Raw genomic sequence first — 24,775 nt, forward strand, 5'->3', positions numbered from 1 at the left:
GCTAGGGAGTTAGTTAATATAAAAATTTTACTTATAAATTACTTCAACATCGTGTGTGTGTGTGTGTGTGTGTGTGTGTGTGTGTGTGTGTGTGTGTGTGTGTGCCCTTAAAATTTTTATTGCTTTTTGCATTACTGTAAAAGTCGCGTTGGGAACTTCCTCATGGCGTAGTGGTAACGTCGTCGCCTTGTAATCAAGGGGTCCCGGGTTCGATATCCGGTGGAGGCACACAGTGGTTCGGATTCCACTTTAAACTGTAGGTCCAGCCTATCTGTGCATAAAGTGGGCATAAAACGTAAAGAGCAACTTCAAACTAAAAAAAGCAACTATTTATCCCGTTACTTTCTATCTGTTAAAGCAACATAGTTTGGAGTAACAGTTACTGAGAAACTAGTTACAGTCATCGTTTTCTCAAGGAAAGTAACTCCTTACTTCCAAAGAATGTATAAGTACGCTTCAGCAATGATGTCCTGGTAAATGATTGCTTTCCAGTAGAGACCGCCATCTTGAAAATGTAACGGGATTCCTCAGAGGAGCGTCACAACTTGTAAGCAAAAATTCACTCGCCCAGAATTTCAAAGGGGAAAGGAGCAACCCAGCTGACAAATCTTGTGCGGAAAGCGAGGGGGAGCTGTTTTAATTGGATGCTCTGCTCTTATCAAAACGAGCCTGCGTGCAATGGCTAAGAAGGTTCAAATTAAATTTTTCCTTCTTTTTTTTCGCTTAAATTAACGTATTTACATTTCTCCAACAACTTGCATGCCGAGAGCAAAGAGCTCCGGGTTCCACCACTTCCGCGCTCCACCCCTTCCCCTGCTCCTTCCTTTCAGCAGTCACCGGTTGCTTCTGAATTTCTGAGAAGTTAGAAAGCAGGATTATATGATTGAAGTGCTCATTTACCGAAATGTTTCATTGGGAAGTTATTTTTTTATTATAATTATTTTTTATCAAGAGTGGCTCTTGTGTGTGTGCACGCAAGAAAACCAACTAGAATACTTTTATGATGCTAAGACGAAACAGCAAACCGTGAAGTTCAGTTTTTCAAAATTAAAATCTGCTGAATATGTGTAACCTTTAACGTTATTGTACTTGTACATACATGCACCATACACAGACACAGACACAGAGAGAGAGAGAGAGAGAGAAAGAGAGAGAGAGAGAGAGAGAAGAAAATGAAAATAGAAAGTAAATTTCGGGTGTGTATGTGTGTGTGTGTGTGTGAGAGAGAGAGAGAGAGAGAGAGAGAGAGAGAGAGAGAGAGAGAAGAGAAGAAAAGAAAATAGGGGAAAATATTGTGTATGTGAGAGTAAAAAAGAGGGAGAAAGGACAGGGAGAGAGAGAGAGAGAAGGAAAGAATAATGGAGAGAAAAGTTTGTGTTTGCGAGTGTGTGTGTGTGTAAGAGAGAGAGAGGGGAGGAAGGAGAGAGAGAGAGAGAGCAATAAAAAGGAAGAGAAGAGAACAGTAAAAGAGAGAGGGAAAGAGACGTAGAAAGAAATGTTGAAAGAAAAATAGAGAAAAAGAGATAAAAAGAGAGAAAGGAAGAAAAATAGAGAGAAAGAGAATGACAGAGAAAGAGAAAAAGAGAAATCGAGAGAGACTCCCGGGCGCTAAGAGACAAAAGGGCATATCTCGTTGAGATAAAAGCTTAACATTTTCATAAACTCCTCCCCCACTTGCTGCGGTGATAATGGTTAAGCGATAAGGGCCATAATGTTGATCTAACGTTGTTGAACCCACTTTGGATACTGGGGATATGAATAGTGATGTATTCTCACCACTGAGGAGGGGGACAATGTGACGTACGATAATTAAAGGTTGGCAATAATGGCTTCGAGGTTGTAGGATGACACAAACTTTTATAGCGTTAAAGCTAAAATAATAGTTCCCAAAAATCGTAAATCTCAAACTCCCCGCTTTTTCCCCCAATGGCTTTAGGTTCTCTGCCCACAGCACCAATGATTGTTCCTCTTTAGGAACTCTCCCTTTCAGCGGCTATCGAGCGATTAGCCCCTGCGCACGACCTCTACAATACGCCACTGTTCACCTGTTAATCGAACCCGAGGATTCTTATGACACTCCCCTGTAAAGAACAGACTTCCAAACCCGTGTAAAAACATGTCCGGTCGCCGTTTTGCGCCATCCTCGCGGAGAGGGTTAAAAATAGAGAACGCCGTTCCCGGTGGTGAATGGCGCACAAAGAGTGCTGCAGCTACGATGTCGCTCTCCATAATTGGAATTCTATTGTTTATTGTCTCGTTAGGATTTGAGGGACGAGCTATTGTGAAAGGGAGAAGGTAATTAACAGTGTGCCTGAGCTTTCAGCCGGGGAGAATGAGAATTTCAAATCAAAGCGGGAACGTATAAAGGATTTGCACCAAAAAAAATAATTCGCTGGTTTCTGCATTTTTGTTTGTTGTCGCGAAAGAAACAATGTTTTTAAAAAAGCACCTTGATGAGCTTTTGTTCGCCAATGTATTGTTTCAGGCAAAAATTTCATTCCGAGTGAGATTTATCAAAGTATGCTCATCTGAATGTTTCCTTGGATTACCGGCTCAAATTACGATTCGTCTTTTGTTCTTTTGTTTACGTGATGAGTGGAAGAGCGCGAGCTACTTCCCGATCCAGTGGTAGAAGTTTCTGGAGCTCGATTCCAGTCTACAGCAAGGCCTGGATTCAAAAGTGTTGCGTCTCTCCCATAGGCGCCGACTCCATGAGGCTTAGGGGGGCTCGAGCCCCCCCCCCCAATGTTAATGATGTGGGAGCAGAGCCTCCCAAATAATTTTGCTTAAGAGGATCTACTGTATTATTTTTCTTCTCTTGTAAAGTTTACTCTGAATTGTGCCACATGAACTTAACTTTAAATACACATTTCAAATGTTCTAGACCATCAACTTTGGGGGGGCTATGACCGGAGACAGCAAAACACATGACTTATTACTATATACTAAGTATATAATTATTATTTACTATTATACATATATTAATCAGAGACATAATGAATTTAGCCAACGACTTGTTAAAGACTGTTTGGGAATCCCCTAAAAGAATGCAAATATTTAGGAATATTATTGATGTGAATGAGAAGGCTGGCCATACTGGACTGCAACCACTTTGCCCTCGTCAGTGGACGTTGAGAGCCTCCAGTTTGCAACAGATCTTAAGGAAGTATGAAAACCTTCTCAATTTTCTTGAGAAATTTTCTGAAGAAGATTCTACTGACGCAGCATTAAAATGTGCTGGATACCTGGAGACAGTGCTTCACTTCAAGACATTTTTCTTTTTCTCCCTCTACTGCCATGTGATGGGTCCAATAGAAGAGGTAAACTGTAAGATTCAGTCTCCACGCATTGGTGCTACAGAAGTGGAATCAAAACTAAAATACTTGACTGACATCTTTCAAGAAAAGCGAATGTGTTTTGAGCAGTTCTGGCTGAAATGCACAGAGGGCAAACCGAGCCTCGTTGATGAGCCAGAATTGCCCCGGCAACGTCACGTCCCTAAGAGACTTGAAAATCCTGATGCTGCCAAACATCACAAGTTCTACACTCCAAAATAGTATTATAAATGAATATACACTGACGTGTGTGACACAGCAAAATCATGTGTTAAACAAGGACATGAATCTACAGGACTACAATAAGTAACAGCCGTAGAGAAAGAATGCATCTCATCTGTGAACAGTTGCACAACAAACTTTCAGCAAACGCTAGAATTCTTTCGGCAAGATTTGGATGCCGATAGGCTCTCCTTACACATGTCCATGCTTGGTGATATCGCCAAACAGAAGAAAGTGGTTCTAACTACCATGCGTGACATAAGGAAGTTTCTTTTGGAAGACAGCACCCTCCATGAGCCAAATTCATGATGGTCCTCCGCACTGTGCCAGTGACGACAGCCACAGCCGAAAGGTCATTCAGTGCTCTTCACCGACTGAAGACATATTTGAGATCTACAATGAGGCAGAAGAGACTGAGCAGCTTTGCGGTACTCCACATACATCAAACTGTGCTTGATAATTTGGACCTGAGACCGCTCGTTAATGAGTTCATAAAAAAAATAACCTAATGCGTAGAGCAACTTTTGCTTTATTTTTAAATCATGTTCATATGTTTTTGTTGTGTATGTCACTTTATATCTTAGTGTACATGCTATTTTTTTTATTATTGCAAAATTAAATTAAAAAAGTAAAATGTTGTAGCAAGAACAAAAAAGTAAAACTATTTTCCTGCGATTTGTGTTAGCATTTATGTAAATAATTAAATAAAACTGTTAAATATTGTAAATATTCGATATTTTATGGTTATTTTCAACCCATCACATGTCTGTTGCGGACATTAAAACACACCTATGCACTCGCCGGGACTCGAACCCGAGACTTCTGGATCAAAGCAAGTTGAGTCAACCACCCAACACGCTCGGCTACCGAGGCCGGCATAAAACTGTTAGGTTGGCCTCTTAATGTAAATACATACTTTTCAATAAAAATGTTAATTGTTATCTAAGAAACAAATGAGCAGACACAAAAGACATAAAGAGACTTTGAAACATTTTCTAAACTTTTTCATGTTACATTTCATTTGCATGAGGAATATAATAGCTGCTTAAAAACTGCTATACGAAGACGTATTTTTTATTTTTTAAAAAGGGAGGGAGTGAGTCATTCATTCATTTATTTCAGTGATCAGAGCCCCCCCAATAATTTTGACAAGTCGGCGCTCCTGCCCTCTCGAACTATTTTCTGCGAATGTTTTGTGGATTGTGTGGATGTGAATTACTAGAGAAAAAGTTCAATGGTTGAAATGAAGCACCCGGATCACATTTAGATGGGTTAATTTTGTGGCCAGGTATACATTAACAAATCACAAAGTTTCATGATTGTGATTTGATCAGTTGTATCAGTTCCTGATTAAGTGTGACCAGTTATGGAAACAAGTCATGAATTTTTCTTTGACTGTTGATTTGGTGTTTTAAGTCCACTTTATGCACAGTAATGCTAATCGGGACTGGACCTACAGTTTAAAGTGGAATCCGAACCACTATATGCCTCCACAGGGTATCGAACCCGGGACACCTTTTTCCTTTGACTGTGATTAAGTGATGCCTGATAAGTTGTATTGCAGAATGTCTTTCTCCATGTCCTCACATGTGGTGTGATCACATTATAAACTTACACAGTATGTCATGAACGTCTGAGGCGATAGATAGCAACAAAGAAAATCAAGATCCTGAAGCACATTCCAGTATGGAATAGCCCCTTGTATCTAGCGTTTATTGATTTCGCTAAAGCATTTGATTCAGTAAATAGAAATAGAATATGGAAGAGAATGGCCAAGTTGGGTGTACCCAATAACATAATATCCATCATCCAGAAAATTTATGAAAACTGCTCCTGCTGTGTTCTGCACAAAGGGAAAACATCACAACCTTTTCCTTGTCTGAGTGGGGTCAGATAAGGCTTTCTTCTGTCTCCACTCCTGTTCGTTTTAGTTCTGGATGAGGTTATGGAAGCAGCAAGAAGAAATAGGAAAAGAGGAATTCAATGGGATATTACGGGAAGATTGGAAGATCATTAGCCCATAGATCACAGATATTCAGAGTAAATTACAGGACCAAACAAGGCAGCAAGAGAAGTAGGACTATAGATAAATATAAACAAAACAAAATAAATTAGGGTCCACAATAGGGTTGAAACTAAGTTGGAAGTTGGAGATGAGGACATCCAAGAATTAAAATAAATCGTCTATGTAGGTACTATTATTTTCACGGCAGGTGGGTCGGGAAAAGATGTAGATGCCAGAATAATGAAAGCAAGATCCAACCAAATAACCATCAAAACAAAAATCAGATTATTTAATACAAATGTAAAATCTGTTTTACTCTATGGATGTGAAACGTGGAAAGAAACTCAAATTTAAGAAATAAGCTTCAAGTATGCATAAATAGATGTTTGAGATTTATCGTAGGAATTAGATGGTCAGAAGTAATAACCAACCAGGAGTTGTGGAAAATAACAAACACAAAAGAAGTGCAGAAAGAAATCAGATACAGGAAATGGACATGGATAGGGCACACTTTGAGACAATACAACGAAAACATAGCAAAAAAGGCGTTAGATTGGGACCCACAAGGTGCAAGAAGAAGAGGAAGACCCAGAAACACCTGGAGGAGTACAGTACAAAGAGATGATCGAGATCAAAGAGATGGCAAAAAACAGAATCCGCTGGCGTGCATTTATCAAGGCCCCATGCCTCCAAGAGGGGTGAACAGGACAGTAAATAAGTAAGAAGCACATTTACAACAACATACTCACTAACCTGATTGAGAATCAGCGAGGCTCCCCCTGCTGTGAACGGAGGCCGTCTCCGCCATGCTCCCCCTGGGGCTGCGCCCATGGGTCCCGCTAGTGCTGGGTCCTGGGTTCGAAATTTGGTTGGAGGTCGCAGCGCTGGAAGGCGGCCCCGGGCCCCTCTGCGACGACGTGGAGCTCCTGGAAGCCCTGCGACCCGTCGATCTCCTGGACGAGGTGCGATGAAGCATGGTCCCTTTCCTCACCAGCATTGACATGTCTTTCAGTGATCACGCCCAGAGAAATACTTTCATCTGGAATACAAGAACAATACAAAGCGTCAGAATATATCGCCAATGCGTGGCCAATACATCTAGAAAAGCAGCTATTCTCTATTCTATCAATCTCTATTCTAGCAATCTTTGTCCGACTACCGTTTTAAAAATTAAATAGATTTTGCAACTAACTTCCTCTGCACATTTCCCATTAGAAAAAAATTAACAGCGCGACTCCGTGGTGGAGTTGTCTGCGACACGTGTACAAGGTCAGAGGTCGCAGGTTCAAACCTTGGTTAAGGGATAGACATTGCTCAAAGTTGAGGAACGCAGAGGGTGCACCAAGGAAGAGATGCTTGGTTCAATTTGGGGATGTATGGTATCAGCTAAAGAAGCAGGTTGCTGTCAAGGATGTTGTAAAAAAATAGCGGTATGCAGGAAGATTGATGTGATTTGATGTTTTAAGTCCAATTTATGCACAGTAAGGCTAATCGGGACTGGACCTACAGTTTAAAGTGCGATCCGAACCACTATGTGCCTCCACGGTATGCAGGAAGAGAGAGATGTTTAATTCAAGGATAATTACTGTTCTGTAAAAGAACGAAGGCATTTTCTTTTTAAAAAAGTACTAAACTAAACTAATCTCCATGGTGCAAGAGTCCTCGTTTTTGTTGGGTGACGAGACCCGTGGTCAGCGCATCGAGTCCCATCGCCGATGTCTTCTGGATTTCAAGTAGTAACTCCCCACGATGCTGGCCCAACTCCGAAATTTCTGGGAGCCCACATCGGAAACCAAACACGAGGCCTCTAGCCAGAGTTATTAAAGGTCCAGGAAATGTAAATAATTTCAATTCCGGTCCGGAAGAGAAAATGAGCATGCGCAAATGGGGTCTGGACCGTAAAGAGTCTTTTTATCTTTATAGTTCGGTTCCGGGACATTTTTCCGGATCAATTTAAATACGATATTGCAATGTAACAATACGCAAATTGGACCGAATTTAAATTGTGCGAAGAAAAAAGTTCCGGTCCTGTTACGGAACCCATTAGAATGTATGGGCTTGCGGACCTTTAACAACCCTGCCGCTAGCATCAAAGATGAAGACGCTAGAGACCTCTTTTAGACAAGTAAACCCCAATAAAGAATAAATATTGCATTAATTATTACAGGTGGAGACAGAGAAAGGCACAGAGTAAGGGAAACCAATTTTGACGGGAAAAATCATGTCTTTTTCTTAATTTCAACATTTTTGAGTGAACGAGACATTCATATTTTTGCAGAATTGACTTCCTCCCCTTCTCTCCCATGTTTGTGATCAACAGCAGCTAAACTCGTGTGTTAACTGCCTCCCCTACAAGTTTATCTCCACAGAATAGCCATATCAGTCTTGGCATTCGTAGTGAAATCTTTCAAGTGACGTCATTCCGATAAATTTCTTCGTTTAGCAATGCTTCACAATGATAAAAGAGATTGATGTGCACTGTTCATCAGTGTAAAGTTTTGATGGCACTGGCCCGGATAGCTTAGGCTTTTAACCTAACGGTCCAGGGTTCGAGTCCCTGTTCGGGCGAATGTCGTTTTGCCTAATTCCATTCTTTGACGAAGAAAAGAAGCATAACGTAAATAAATTTTAATAATTTTATATTTATTCAGTATAAAACAATGGTTCTTGAGGTGCGTTAAGACTCAGTGAGAAAGAAAGAGTGTTAGTAGAGACCACCGACCAAATATTTGCTACTGCTGCTCTCTCCTAAATCGTTGTCACCTTGTAATCAAGTGGAGGTACGTAGTGGTTAGGATTAAATTGTAGGTTCAGTTCCGATTATCCTATCTGTGCACAAAGTGGACTCAAAACAACTCTAAAAACTCATACCTCCTAAACAGATAACATATGACATAACCAACTTTTCAATCAAGAAGATATTTCCCTAACCCCTCCTTATCCAAGGTCATATCTCTGCCTTTCTTGCGGCAAAAATAAATCATAAATCAGTCTGTATTTGTAATGGTGTCTTGCTCCCAACAATAACAAAAAATATGCATTTTTGTCTCACTCTGTAATTACCATGACCGCTTTAAAAGCATTAAGATTTTAATTATAATTATATAAAAAAAAACATAGTTATGGTGCACGGAATTGTAACTTCTAATCATTATGCACAGTAAAATATTACATATTTAATTTTAAAAAAATGTTGCGTCCGTTTTTTTGTAAATTAACAGATGGAGTGTTATATTTTAACGGTAGAATATTCTAAATCCTAAGTAACTTCTAACAGTGTGAGAAAATCTCTTTCTGCTTTCTGACATCAACGTCTGACATCTGTATTTGTTACGAAGCATTAAATTATAACTGCAAATAAGATTGGTACCTAATTAGCAATATATTATTCCATCTTAATTAGCTGAGTGAGCTACGAGGAAAAGAAAGCGTGAAACTGATACCAATGTCATTTGTTCAATTTAAGCAACTTCAAAGACATCTAGGCCTAATTGCTGATGTTATTTGGTTAAAGAGGAGAAAAGGCGTGTTCGAAGGTAGCCAGCCAATCAAGTTAGAGTGCATAAAACGTCTGTTGGACGTTCATGTGTTTTCGCCGACATATGCCACGGTGCATATTGACTAATATAACAATATTCCAAACTTTTTTGTGGCTAATACGTATAACAATATTCCAAACTTTTTGTGGCTAATACGTATAACAATATTCCAAACTTTTTGTGGCTAATACGTATAACAATATTCCAAACTTTTTGTGGCTAATACGTATAACAATATTCCAAACTTTTTGTAAGGAGTGTATAATGTTTGTTATTGCCACAGCAACATGTACCTTCTACCTGTTCCTATCCTGGAAAAGATTAATCCAGTGCCTCCCCAATGGCGTAGTGGTAACGACATCGCCTTGTAATCAAAGGGTTCCGGGTTCAATACCCGGTGGAGGCACATAGTGATTCGGATACCACTTTAAACTGTAGGTCCAGTCCCAAGTAGCTTGCCCATGCATAAAAGTGGACTTAAAACAAACAAAAAAACTCAATAAGATCATTCCACCCTTGGACATCCTATAGATCTCTTGGCCATCAGCTTTTCCAAACTAGAACCCTCTAAACTTTTCAATCCTTTCCCACGATCTCTACATGACTTCCCAACGAAAGTATTTTTATTTATTTATTATTAAACACAACAGGCGAATGTCCAATTACAGTGTTCTACATTTCTTGCTTTCAGTTTGTAAATTTACAGTTTGATAAGAAATATTGTGCAGAAATGTAAATAAACATAAAACATGTTTATCAAATTATTGTAATAATATCAAGGGATGAATGAAGATTGCGCAACCTTCTACATGCCCTGCTGTTTCATCTGTTAGGCCCGAATATCTGAAAATCTCTTGCAAATGTATGAGCCCACGTTTTGCATTCATACAGAACTACAGGAATGCCTACTTTTCTTGAATATGTTTTTAATATTTAGATTCTTTTTATTATTATTATTATTATTATTATTATAAAAGTTAGTGAATATGTTTGAATCCAGAGTAATGTTTTCCTTCAATTCTTCTTTTATGTGTGCCAGCTGCATGTAGTAATGACAAGAATCTACTGTCGATTCTAATAATATTCATATAATCGCAGGCACAACAAAAACTGCTTTAAAAACATGTTTTTCTGAGGAAAAATACAGTTTGTCTAGTCATTTCGTCAGTTGACAACGCATGTTTCCTCCATTATTCACATCGACCTTTTGTCACTGCAAGATTACACGAAACGAATAATACAAAAGAAAAAGGTAAGGGGAAAAAAGGAGTTAGAAATAAAAGCTAGAAAAGAAAAGAAAGGGAACAAAGAAGAAACTGATAAAGAGAAAATGAGGAAGAAATTGAAAGTGAAGAGAAGAGAAGAGAAGAGAGAGAGAGAGAGAGAGAGAGAGAGAGAGAGAGAGAGAGAGAGAGAGAGAGAGAGAGAGAGAGGGAGAGAGAGAGGGGACGAGAGAAAGAATCAAATAGCCAATGATTTTGATAGATATTGCATTTCTCTCTGTCCATTTTAAATAGAAATTCTAAAGTGATAATGAATGTTAGGGAAAAGGGACAGAAAGGAAGTCCCCTCCTCTGGTTTCTTTTAGGGAGTAGATAACACTCCCCCCCCCCCCCACAATATCGGTCCCTGAGCCTGTGATGTCGGATAATGACCTCCCACTTCTTGTGGTTTACCTGAATTTCGAAATGTCGGGAAAATGGCATAAAATAGACCGCCCGAACTTCGTGTTTTGTAAACCAAGAATATTTTTTTCACCAGAAATCGATATTTGAACCGCAGGATCCAAAAAAAATTAAAAGATGAAATACTATGAAGAAAATAGAATGGATCCAGAACTGCTTTTTTTTTTCAGTTCTTTCTAGCACTAACCCTGGGGAAATTTATACTTTTACTTACTTATATTTTTCTCTATGCACCATTACTTTCATGTATTTTATGTAAGTTGCGTTGCGATGCTCTTCAATATGTTTTTTTTCTTAAAAAAACAAGAGCGTTGCATGCTTTACAGTGCTGCACATTCTGAGAAGTTTCATCTTGATGTCACAGAAACCCTGCCGTGTTTGTAAACAAGGAGGCTGAAAAAAAAAAGGTCTCTTATGACCAGATCTTCAAAAGCGGGGGAAAAGCGATCGAAACACCTTGGATTCGCAGACCCAAGGAATATATCGCAGACCTGCAGCGATGAACTGGCCCGCCTCATGGTGGAATGGGCCCGCCTGACACCATTGCACTCAACGGAAACTCAGCGGGACGGTTGGGCACGGGGGAGGGGGGTGTAGAACTGGGCTCTCATTTCGATGCGCTAAACTTAGCGAATCTCTTGCGTATTTCTAGCTCTTTAATGGTGTTACTTGACTGATTTCGCTCAAATATGCGAATATTCTGATTTATTCTTTCTTCTTCTCTAAAATATTTAAAAAGCAATATCTTTATTATTTTGCTTTGTCATCGCCGCATCTCTGCATATGGATTAGAGAGAGCGTTGTCAGAAATTTTTGTATGGGTAAAGGCCAGTAATAAAAGTAGAATAGTAGAAATAATAATAATAATTACAACTGTTATAAATATTATACAATAAATAATTATTAAATTAATGAAATAAACAAATTTTATTCGAAATGTATTATTATTATTTATTTATTAATGCTATTCGAGTGCATATCCAGCACAACAGTTACAATACTGAAATGCACAGTTTTTGTATTTTATTATTAACTTTTCCAAGTGTCATTCAAGAAAAGACTTTATTTTACTAATAAAGTTTACATTGATTACATTAAATTATAAAATTATAATTTTTGGAATTCTGGATGATTATAAACGATTCCAATTCTAAAATATAGTCGACACATGTTCGTTAGACGATTATGATTTTCGAAGCACGTAAAATATTTTCATTTGAATTACTCCGGTGATGTAGTGTCGATTATAGAGCCCATTCCCTCGTGTTCGTGTCCAGTCTTTTCGCTTTACTGCCTGAATCCACTGATTTTTCCGTATCGGATCTGTTTGAAAACTATATATAGATACCCGAGAAAACATATTTTGTTCCCAACCTCGTGTTGTAACCATAAGCCACATAATGATTGTCGCCTTTTCTTAAGATACTGTCTTTACACCTTTGAACTCCATGTTATTCTATTGAAAACCGGAAGTAAATTTACCGCTCGCGCCAAGGAAGCACAGAAATGTAAACATCCGGTGAATAGCCCCCATAGGACCGGTGGCAACCCACCATCTGTGGAAATTGGGGAGCTACGAGTGATGAAGATCTCCACACCTCTAGGTAGGATTGTGGGAGGGGGACGGGCAGTCGGGAGATAGCCAAGTCCCTTCGAGGGCTGCAGAGCCACGGGTTATATTTTTATGTTATGTATTGTATATTTATTTATTTTTACGTTTATTTTTCTCTTTCTCTTCTGTCTGTCTCTTCCTATCACTTTTTCTATCTTTGCTTGACTCATTTCTTATACCCGTTTCTTTTTTGAATCTATCTCCCTTTCTCTTTTGTTCTCTTTATCTACACACATGCAGGTGATTCTTCCCTTTCCTCAACCATTTATGATACTGAACGTGTGCCATATATATCATGCTGGTGGGCAGAAAGGTGGGCTAAAACTATCTTTCGGTGGGCTAGATCCCACCTTAGCCCATTTGGTGGCAACGCATTAGCTTCTAGTTCAGTAACTTTGAAATTTAGTGCAATATTTGTCCTGTTTTGATAATATTGTCGTGCACTAGTTTAGTTGTTAGGATCCAACTTTCAGCTGTTTGTCCTGTTCTAAAAGTGGGCTTAAAACAAACGTTTTTTGGAAAGCTGATATTATCACAAGCAACAAGGCATTATCGTTCTCTATGTTTTTCATTCTTGTCAATTCCATCAGCGATAGAAGAGCGACGGAAAGCAACCACAATAGAATTATCAACTTTAACAAACAACAACATTAATGCACATAAAACTTTCCGGTGTCAGAGATTGGCAGGCGAGAAAAGCGCGTTAATTTCCAACAGTGTAAACAAAGTTGTTGTAATTTCATGCTGGACAAAATAGCATTTATGATCCTTTGGGGTTTATTTTCCATGCGACATGATTGACGCGCCGAGTACATATATCAGCAGGGGTTTTGTCACCCACCTCGCGGATATCGAATCTGTCCTTTCAATGCACGATATAATGCGCTTTTCATGTATATTTTAAATTGTAGTCACTAGATACTTCTCAGGCAAAATTTCAGCTTTGGTCATGACCGTTATTCGCTTGTCGACAGCTAGTATAAGCTTCAATGGAACAGTCAGGTGCTTCCACTATGTAGCACACAAAGAAGTCATGGAAATTATTGTATTTATTCTCCATGCACTGAAAGAAGGACGTTAATATGAACAAACACCACATGATTTCGGAGAAACAGTTCTATTTTCGTGTTATTTTGTCAAAGAATGTATTTGGTCGTAGAGGTACGTACAACTCATAATAGAAAAGTAAACCATTATATACAAGTTTATGGCGGCGGTAGTGTGCATGGTAGACAAAGATGGTTGTCATGCCGCAGACGCATGCTACCACACATACCGGTGGTGCTATGTGGTTGAAGTTTGCAAATACCCACTTACTCGAAATTTTCATATTTTTCTGCTATATTATAACAAACAGCTCAGAGATACAGAGATACCGCTTACTTATTCTGACATCTCAATCGGATCACCTGTCTAAGGTCTCATAACTTTATCACATGCGCTATATTCTTACGCTCCGACTGGGTGACGGCATGGGTTCAGTCTCTGGGTTTTGGCCTGTGTATAGGACCGGTGACAATTCACCAGCGTGAAGAAATTGGGGAGCTACGAGTGAGTAGCGTAACCCGGTCATAAAAATCTCCTATAACGGCTCGAGGTTCGACGTGCTGACCTCACGTCACCCCATTACCGGTTGAAGATCTCCACACCTCTAGGTAGGATTGTGGTAGGGAAACTGGCAGTCGGGAGATAGGCCAAGTCCCTTACGGGCTGTAGAGCCACGGGTTATTATTATATTCCTACGCGCAATATTCTTGCACATCCACCATTCGAACAACCAGAGTTTCTCAGAAAAAATAGTTCCTTTCCTGTGTGTTAGTTCTGGTGTTATTTTGCTCATGAATATATTGGTCATAGCTGTACAGCTCATAATACAAGGTATAGGCTATGTATAAGGTCCTACACCTTCAACAGAGGAGCTACGCTGAGTGATATTGCTTAATCACATGCACTGTATTCTTACGCGCAAGATTCTTTCACAACCACCATTTGAGAAACAAATAGGATATATCAGAAGCCACTTGTATTAGTTTAGGACGACTTCGTTACAACAGAGGACAGGAATTAGGTAGATAAGCATATACACAATGCTTATAGATAGCTCATTTGGGACTCTAGAGGTACTCCTACAACCAATCATGGTCTAGACATATGAATATGATCGCATAGGATTTTAACTAGGAAATAATTTATAGTTCCAGACCTCTTCTTTTTTTGCTATGTCCTAGGCGTATGACTTTGCTTTTCATGTACAGTACATCTCACCCCTGTACTAAAATTCTTTAGGGCTTAAAATTCCTATAAATGCCTAAAAGCCCTGAATGTTGCTCAAAAACGTTTAAACCTTCCGCGAAAGTTTAAAAATAACTTTTATTAAGAACAGCCCTTAATTTCCACCACAAAGGTTTGAGACCATTGAACATTGAGACCCTTTTACCCCATTGACACAACAGTGTAGGTGAAAGGAAAGGGTTCGCGGCCGAGACTACAACTGCCCTAGTATAGTGCTGTTCATCGAGGAGAGAAGACCACTGCGAACCTGTCTTCCGTTTGATTTTTTTTATTTGAGTCCACAGATAGGATAATCCTGGACTGGACCTACAGTTTAAAGTGGAACCAGAACCATTATGTGCCTCCACCAGGTATCGAACCCAGGACTTTTTCATTACAAGTTAACGACATTACCACTATGCCATCAAGGAGGCCCGAAATTGTCTTTGGAATCGCAGCAGTTGCTTTTATGAAGTGTGGGTACTTTAGTATTATACGGACTACCTGATTTCAGACCATCTCGCCACATGTAAAACCTAACCTAACCTAACCAAACCTAACCTAACAAACAAACAAACGATAAAGGCGTTGAATTGAACGCTTGACCTTGAGCAAAATGAGGTAGTCCGTATAATACTAAGTACGAACCAATAACATTTATTTATGTATTTCATTTATTTATTTAATAGAAGATTCCAAATACAGCGTTAGCCATTTTACATTGGAACGATTTTATAGAACATGAGGACAAAAATAATAACATAATACAACAAAAATAATAACATACAAGAAATGACATATGGTTAAGAGACTTACATACTTTTAGTTACCTTTCTTCTAAAGCGGTCTAGATTTGCAAAAATGTCTATTTGGCTTCCTAGATTATTATATTGACTGGGCAGTCTAGAGAACAGAGAGCGCCGGATGAGGCACAATCTCGGCTTCTGAGAAGCAAAAAGTTGAGTGCTTCTTGTTGAGCGGGTAGGCACACGAAAGTGAATTTCCTGAAGAAGGCGGTCACTTCTGATGTTGCCATTCACTATTTTATGTAGAAATATATGGTCCGCCAGTCTATGTCTCTCTTGAGGTTTTTGGATATTTAACATTTGCAGGAGGATGGACTTTTGCAAGTGTTTTGTAGACGGAATTCGCATAGGGGCTTTCCTTTAATAAAAAATAAAAAAATAAATAAAAATTAAAAAAAAGTCGGTAGAGCGTTAGGCTTTAACCTAACGGTCCAGGGTTCGAGTCCCTGCTCGGGCGCTAATTTTTATGCAGTTTCTCCAAAGACTTGAGGCAAGAAAGGATTCATCCGACGCAGTAGGTCTACTTTAAAGATGGAATCATTACAAACAAGATATAGCGTTGTTTGTGGCTGCAAATGTTTGAGAAATTTGCTCGTGTTTTTCAATTTTTCATTTTGCGTCTCTTGTCTTGTCTGCCACTTTTGAGCAACACGCATCCGTGCCGATGCGGGGACTCGAACCCGTATCACGTAATGCGTTCCCATAGGAAAAATTGAGAGGAGGATTCGATCGCCCGACACACATATGGCTTCTATACTTGGTGTTTGATAGCCAATGGTGGAAGAAGGCACCAACAATGGTGCTGAATAACGCATCTGCATAAACAACAAAACGAGCTATGCACTACAATGGGATTAAAAATAATATATACTCGAGTTTGGACTCCAATTAAAAATTAACCAGCAGATCTACATAAAAACGAGTTACATGAACATTTAGCTTATTCAATCCTACGTTAATCTATGCTAACCAATTTCTTCGAGTATGGCACGGCAACACGGCACACAGCGATGTCCGTTGAACCGCGGAAACTGCCGGCGGGCGCTGCGAGTCAGTGCGTGCGGTATTGCAACGTTCCGCAAACAGCTTTACTCCGCTGAATAAAAATCTGTATGAAATCGGTTTCGCAATGTGAATTGACAATGACAATGCATTTTAAAAACAGATGCAAATAGCTCCAAAGCAAGATCAATATTGTATTTGTAGGACTACCCAATACCAACAAAAAATTGTTTTGGAAAAATTGAAAATAACGCTTTTTTTTAAACCTGAAAATTAATAATTGTGTTTAAAACCTTTCTGCTTGCACCCTACTAAAATTTCATAATGATCAGACAACCCGTTTTTGATTTACAGAATTTCATAGATAGCGATCGTTTGCAAAACTTAAAAGAAAACTGTCCTTTTTTTCTTGTTCTCACGACGATAAGTAATAGAATTGAATAAGCTAAATTTCGATGTAACTCGTTTTTATGTAGGTCTACTGGTTAATTTTTAGGAGTCCAAACTTGAGAATCTATAATTTTTAATTCTATAATAAGTCCGAGTATTTAAACAACGTACGACCACTCTTGCTGTTACAATGTACTTTGCATTACACTTTCTACGGTTGATATTAAATGTAACACATTCAATGTCGAGTTCAATGACAATTTTTAAAATACCTACATAACTACCATAGATATTAATGAAGCAAATGACAATCAGTGTTGCAACATCTCGACTCGACACGATAAAATCGAATACACGCATGTTACATGGACCGTATATGTTTCTCTTAGACCACACATTTGCATTTTAGTGGTATATGGACGTGTGTGAGTGTCAGTGAGTTTGTGCATTTAGATAACTCTCAAAACTGGCATTTAAAGGCACTATGAAAATGCTTCATTAACCTTCAATCAACGTGTAACGAATGTAATACATTAAACCCTATATTTTACTACGAAGGAAGGAATAATAAAAAATAATAAGCAGAGAACAGCCCGCAGTGTACGAAGTGAAAGGGGGTTGCGTAGAGTTTAACTCTACCACCCCCCAAGCTTTGAAAATTTACGCAAAACACCCCCCCCCCCCCTCACCTGTCGGGCCTCTCCGATGGCGTCATCCTTGCAATCTAGGGATTCCTGATTCGATATCCGATGGAGGCTCATATTGGTTCGGTTTTCATTTTTGAATTGTAGCCCAAGTCCCGATTAGCCCATAGGCGCATAAAGTGGACTAGAAACAAAAAGCTCAGCCCCCCACCTGTTCTTAATTGATTTGTTTTCTTTTACTTCGCTTTTCTGCCACTTTTGGCTAATGGCGAAAATGAGGACGAGAGATGATACAATGAAATTGATGCACGAACACCAATGTCCAAACCGGGATTCGAACCCGGGAGCATTGGTGCCGTAGCGTACTGTGCTAACCACTCAGCCACAGAGGTAGGCCCACACCTGTTCTATTCTATGTTATGTAAAAGCTACGAGAAAAATAGTCCCAAGGCTCAGCACCTAAACAATTTCCACTTCGATCGCTGGTAATGACATTAAATAAAAATCCGTTATCTTCTCGTAAGAAGCGAGCGTATTCGATGCACAGTGGAGGGATGAAGACGATGCAGTTGTAGGAACGCGGTAAGATTCGTGCCTGTTTGGAAGTGTGAGGGGGGGGGGGGAGAATGCGGGAAGATTGTCTCGCCTGCTCAGCGCTGCTGTCAGGATAGAGATAAGGATGTTCCCCCGATCGCGTGGAATGGGAGCAGACGTTGATCGTCGGAGGGAAAAATGGGGCCCCAACTGAACAATTCACGAAGGAAATTGCCTGCCTTTGAGCGGAGAAGCGTCTTAACAATAGGCTTCAGGGCAAGGGGATGGGGGAGACAATCGGGATAACAGGACGAAAACGAAGAAGGGTAATTAGCAAATACAATGGATAGCCAAATGATACAATTTGGATGAACACTGACAGAAGAGCAACAAATACTTAACCCAATTTGATTGCCCAAATGCCTTCCTTACATGCTTCTCTTAGTACAAATATGACGTGCGGTAAGTGACTAAGCGCGGTTTTCGGTCACCGAGCGCCGATTTTCCATCCGTTAACTGCGTCGATTTCAGGCATTTTATGTGAAATTAGGCGAAAAAGGTGAAATTAGTACCACATGACCATTAATTTGGCTTTTGTGAAAACTTTAGAGGAGTGTTACGAACATGGACGTCCGCAGCATATTTATTAGGGCAAGGACATTTTTTTTCAGGGGAATACAAGAGCCACATATCCTCCGTAATAGTGTTGTCCCCTCAAAAAAACATTGCTTAAGTTTGAAGTTATCATTTTCTTGCAAAGACTTTCAATAATAAACATCTATTACTATGACTGAATTGAATTTATATGCGTGAAATATAATTTTTCGTTGACTTTCATTTTCCAAGAGGGGAGGCGGGCCATCTTTTTCCCTTTCGGACGTTTATGGTTAGGAAAAATTTAGGTATGTCTTAATGCAATCGAGATAAATCACTGACTATGAAATTAACTGAAAAAGCACAAGAAGAAACATAATGTAACTAACATGCCTTGGACGATTCTCGAACCCCGTGGGACCCGGTGGAGGCACATTGCACAGTGGTTCGGATCCCACTTTAAACTGTAGGTCCAGTCCCGATTAGCCTTCCTGTGCATAAAGTGGACTTAAAACAACAAATCAATCAATCAATCAAATCAAACGCTTTGGAAGAGGGTGCCTTAAAACCATACTTGCAGTAGCGAAGCGTAGTCTTACGAAGGAGGCAAGCAATGTTTCAGTACAACAAAACATGTAGTACAACGACATGCCGAGGGGAAAGATTCAAGGTATATAGCCTCATATACCCAGTCGCTGGATTTGTCAAAATATCGTAATAAAGTGACTGTACTAAAAATAAACCATATGATCCGCAAACGTCACATTTACTTTTTAAAAAAATCCAGGTAACGTTATTCATATGATATTAAACGTTGTGCATATGCGAACTTTCCGCATACGACTAAAGGGAGACGGAATTTCTTACTTACTTATTAGTACCTTTATTTGTTCATTATTATTTAATATGGTCAAACGGTGACCAAACCGATTTAGATAAAAAAAAATGGGAATCATTTGTTTATTTTACGCTGCATGATGTAATTTAGTATTTTTGGGCACCCTAAAAACCGCATTGGAGTAACTTAAACACTAAATAAAAAGTTAAACACAAACAATAAAAAATTCATTTCAAAGCAAAGAAACACATGCATAGACGATGTACTCACCACAATAAATTTCAAACTCTTGGTGTTGGTCGACCCCTTTCCACGATTTTCATTTTAACACTTATCTCTCTCGAGCTAAACGAAGCAATTTTCAATTGCTCAATAATACACCCGCACTTCACATCAACCGTTCCTAAATACGCGTTCATTCCGATAAATTCACAGCACAAAACACGAAGCAACAAACACTCACACTATCCCACGCGCTTTCCACAACTGCAAATGCAAGCATCCACACAAGATCACTTTGAAAATCTCTGAAACAACAGAAAGTGATACCAACCTATTAATTTTATCCGTCACAAAGGAAAGATATATCAGTTTGGAGATAAAAATTACGCGGAGGAATCAGAATCATTTCAGCAGAACGAGTATGTACATTAATATTTAAGTAATATAGTGTCATTCAATGGCGTGCCCGGGGCGAAGGGGGGGGGTGGATGGTAGACATAACCCCCTTTTGGCCCAGTATATCTAAGAAAAAACGTCAAAGGAAGGAAAATATGACAAAATGGGGACCGTAAAAAGACCCTGGGAACACCACTTGCGTCATAATAATAGAACTTAAAACATATTCGGGCCTCCCCGATGGCGCAGTGGTAGTGTCGTCGCCTTGTAATCAAGGGGTTCCGGGTTCGATACCTGGTGGAGGCACAAGTGTTTCAGATCCCATTTTAAACTGTAGGTCCAGTCCCGATTAGCCTTACTGTGCATAAAGTGGACTTAAAACAACAAATCAATCAATCAATCATTAAAACATATTCTTGTGCTCATAATATGCAGAATGTATACGATTTACTTCTATGCCATGTACAAATATCAGTAGGTAGTTCTTTCTCAGATAGCTTTATTTTCACCCCAAGTTTTATTCAAAAGCAGTCAATTTATTGATTGTAAAATTTGTGAAAGAGCTCACTTGAATTACTGCGTAAATAATTTGGCAGTTGCAAACACTGGTAGCGGTCAACACTTCTGGCGTAATTTGAGCTGGACCGACCAGGAAGCAGGGTGCAGGACCAAGGTCCGTCCAATCTTCCCTCCCTCCCTGAGAAAACTCTTCACGGGGGTGCAGAAATTCCACTGCCCCAACTCCCAATGTCAACTTTTTTTACGCGTTTTACATTTCGCGAAATCTAAAATAATTTGTAATATAATATGATATATATGGAATTTAGAACACTGATAATAACTTCTTTTAGTTATTTTATGACTAACAATTATTAATATATTTGCGATCTTGTTTACGTGTTCATGAAGACAAATATTCGTTACTAGTTTTTGCTGGCAACGTACCAATAGATGAATCCTTCTGCTTTCGGTTGAACTCGGCTATTTTCGGGAATCACGCAAGCTCGGAAAGCACAGCTTTTTGTAGAAGCTTTGTGGACGGGTTCCACCAGAATTTCACGCTTCGCCATGTGACTCCTTCGGAGGCCTTATTTTCCCGCAGAACGGCTGCAAGCATTGAGGCTTGTGCTTGCTACAGAGCTGCTGGGGGAGTTTGCGGCCGCATTTTTTCGCGAAATCGAGTGCGATGGAAACTAAATACGGTTAGAACATTAAGTACATTAAATGATATTCGAATTATGCAAGCAGTGCTTGCATTGCTTGTACTATATCTTCGCCTCTGCATACTTGGATTTGGATTTATTTCTGTTTAACATGCACGATGAGGATGGGTGGTGAAGTATTTTTGATAAAGAGAAACGCAACGAAACTCATGGGTCTCCCTGCTAGCAGAGTCCGGATAGCTCAGTGTTGGCCTCCGTGGCGGAGTGGTTATCTCAGCGCGCTAACGCCAGGGGTCCCGGGTTCGAATCCAAGGTAATACATGAATGTTTGTGTTTATCTGTCCTGGAGTCCTGAATGAGAAAAGAAGAAAGAATTGAGTCAATTGATGTGATGTTGAGGTGGAGGAATCTGCCGCTTAGCAGTTTTAAAGAAAAAAATGGCGTAGTGGTAACGTCAACGCCTTCTAATCAAGGAGTCTCGGGTTCGATACCCGGTGAAGGCATATTGCACATTGGTTCGGATCCCATCTTAAACTGAACGTTCAGTCCCGATTAGTATATCTGCTCATAAGGTGGACTTAAAACCCAACTCAAACAACGAAACTCATGTCTGATCTAGAATTCGAACTCAGGGCACAAAAATTGCAAAAAGTGTCACTACATATGCATATCATTTTGCCAGTTGTTTAAACATATCCTTGATTCTGAGTGATCTATTCTCCATTGATTCTCCCATGCTTGCCTTAAACGAGGGTCCATAAATCTTAAAATTCAATTATGGAGTGAATGACGCTTACCTTATATGTGAAATGTTCCTAGAACACTCTACGTGGAAACTCCAAGCCAGTCCAGACTGAAGTTACTCCAATGGGAATTCCGTGAAAGATCTAAAATAAAAAAAATATCAGAGATTAAATACATGTTTAATTGGGTGAACAAGACTGGCAAGACAAATAAATCTTAGGAATGCTCAAAATTCACAATATGCTTAAACTAGACAATACAAGAGGCAAGAACTTTTGATTTTACATGAGTGTGTTTTATTATATGAATTTTCTATTTTGTAGTGATAACAGGGACGTCGTTAGGGGGGGGGGGGCACGCGGGGGCACTGGCCCCGGCAAAGATCCACGTGGCCCCGGGAAACTGTTCTGTATTTGCTGAAAATTTTACTTTGATGACAGATATTGCAAAATAATTCTTCAGTAAATTTTGCTTGCAATTTGAATCACTTCTTCAATTTTCAGTAGCGCGAACCCAAGCAAGGCATTTCTTTCTTATTTCCCTGTTTCTTGCTTGTTGAACACAAACAGATGTATTAGCAGATAGCTGAGGATGCAGTTAATGGTTTTGTGGTCCGCCCCGGTCAGGGAAGTCTGACACCTATTGAAAATGCACTTTTTCCTCCCTGCTGCACACCATATCCAGGATCCCCCAAAACCCGCACTTTCTCTTCATTTGGCCCTGCATTGGCACCATGGGCGCCGAAAGAACGACACAAACAGGAATAATTAGCTGCGGGTGGCTAGAACTTTCTGGGTTTATTATTTTATGGTTCAGAAAAGATATCCCCATGCGTTTCAAATTCCAAGAACAGAATTCTATTGCTTGTCCCTTTTTCGGCACGGGAATGAATGACATAGCGGTTCTTCTCACATGCACTCAACCCTCCTGCTAATGACCTGCCCTGCAAAGGAGGAAAATACCACTTTCTGAAAATTCGGAGAAACATCGAAGCGGTCGGTTCATCTGTTGATTTGGTGGACAATTGATATCGTTAAGATAGTTTGAAGTAGGATTTGTGGTCCGAGCGGTGGTAAACTTCTGTAAACGCGAGAATATAGCATCACGAAGTGTTTGTGATCTCGGTTTTCTACATTGCGAGTGAAATGTCGAATGATAAGCTCCCAGATTGTCTTCCTCTGGAAACAATGGATCAGGATCGACTGATCGACCAATTGTCCAACATATTGACATTCTAAAAGAGTCTCACTACCACACAAGATACTGAGTTCGACTTCCAGGGTGGTTGATCTCATGTATAATGAAGAATAAACCACGGTTCAATTAAGGAAGAAAACTAGGTATGTATCAATTTTATTTACAGCCGTCTGCATCCTCCTATAAGTATTATGTTTCAAAATTTGTATATCTTTCGGACTTTCTGTGATTTTTCTTCATTTAGCCTCCACCTGCAATGCGGAAGCTGTTGTTGCTTAGGTGGCAAGGTTGACTAGACATACAAATATAATTAATCCCTAGTCATACATCGAATAATAGTTATATAATATAATCATGAGTTATGGAGAAGCAAATTACTTATCAAGCATTTTCTGTTTCTATTTGTTGTGCAGTGGTTAACAAGGTGCACTACGATGCCAGGGGTCCTGGGTTCGAATCCCGGACTGGGCGTGTGTGTTCTTTATGATGGTCCTCTCATCAATTTCACATCACTCATTTTCATCTTCACGATTAGCCAATAAGTGTCAGAAAAGCGAAGTAAAATAAACCAAATCAATCATTTATATATTTCTACATTACGCCGCTTTTCTACCTCTTGGGTTAAATGCGACGATGATGATGAATGATGAGCCGAAGGAATGGCGATGGGACAGACACGATACAACTACACCTGTCCAATGTCTGAACCTTGGACCTCTGGTTTCGTAGCGTGTTACACTCAGTGGAATTCTTAGGAAGAAAAACTGTAAAAGTAGGGTGGAAAGAAGCAAAATTGTAAGATGCATAAAAAGCCATGTTTAGTTCTAAAACCTTCCAATTATCGAGTTCGTGTTTTAAGTCCACTTTATGCACAGTAAGGCTAATCGGGGATCCGTACCACTATGTGCCTCCACCGGGTATCGAACCAGGGACTCCTTGATTACAAGGCAGAGACGCTACCACTGCGTCATCGAGGAGGCCGAGAGAAACTTACAATTAGTCAGTAAAATTAATATTGAGGGACAAGGCCTGCGAAGAGTTCTTTCATTCGGTTGCGCGTGGTCATCACATCGAGTCCTATAGTTTCAAGAGCAGAATTTGCTTCCATATCGCTTTCAAGTATTTCTCAAATTGTCCTCACGATGTTGGAGCAGCACAGAAATTTTGGAACTAATACAAGCAGGCACGTACCCAGGGAAGGGGCTCGGGGGCTGCAGTCCTTTCCCGAAATCCTACAAATATCTCATTTTAATAATGTGTAGTAGTAATTAAATTTACTTCATTAACAGGATTAAACATCTTGTATATGTTTGGTTGCAATATACCAATAAATTCATCTTCAGCGCATTTACCCTTCCCCCCAACCTTTTCGCCTTTAGATGGTGGCTGCCGATAAGGGATAAGCCCCTTCCGAAATCAAATTCTGGCTACCGGCCTGACCACCAGGGATCGAACCTTGAACCTTTCAATTGATTGATTAATTGAACTGGTGTTTTAAGTCCACTTTATGCACATTAAGGCTAATCGGAACTGGACCTACAGTTTAAAGCGAGATCCGAACCACTATGTGCCTCCA

At 39.7% G+C, this 24,775-nt stretch overlaps 1 protein-coding gene across 1 annotated transcript in view; it reads right to left on the bottom strand.

Annotated features, from left to right (window-relative positions):
* Positions 1–22,136, bottom strand: part of LOC145985273 (uncharacterized) — a 102,629-nt gene extending 80,493 nt beyond the window's left edge. The window contains exons 1-2 of the mRNA XM_083119092.1: positions 22,056–22,136; positions 6,316–6,601 (exon numbers count right to left, since the gene is read on the bottom strand). Of these exons, the coding sequence (XP_082975218.1) occupies positions 6,316–6,565 (250 nt within the window). The 5' untranslated portion in view covers positions 6,566–6,601; positions 22,056–22,136. The remainder of the gene's footprint in view (positions 1–6,315; positions 6,602–22,055) is intronic.
* Between the last annotated feature and the right edge of the window lie 2,639 nt (positions 22,137–24,775).

This window comes from Lepisma saccharinum, chromosome 3, assembly GCF_977018435.1.
Source record: "Lepisma saccharinum chromosome 3, izLepSacc3.1, whole genome shotgun sequence".
NCBI lineage: Eukaryota > Metazoa > Arthropoda > Insecta > Zygentoma > Lepismatidae > Lepisma > Lepisma saccharinum.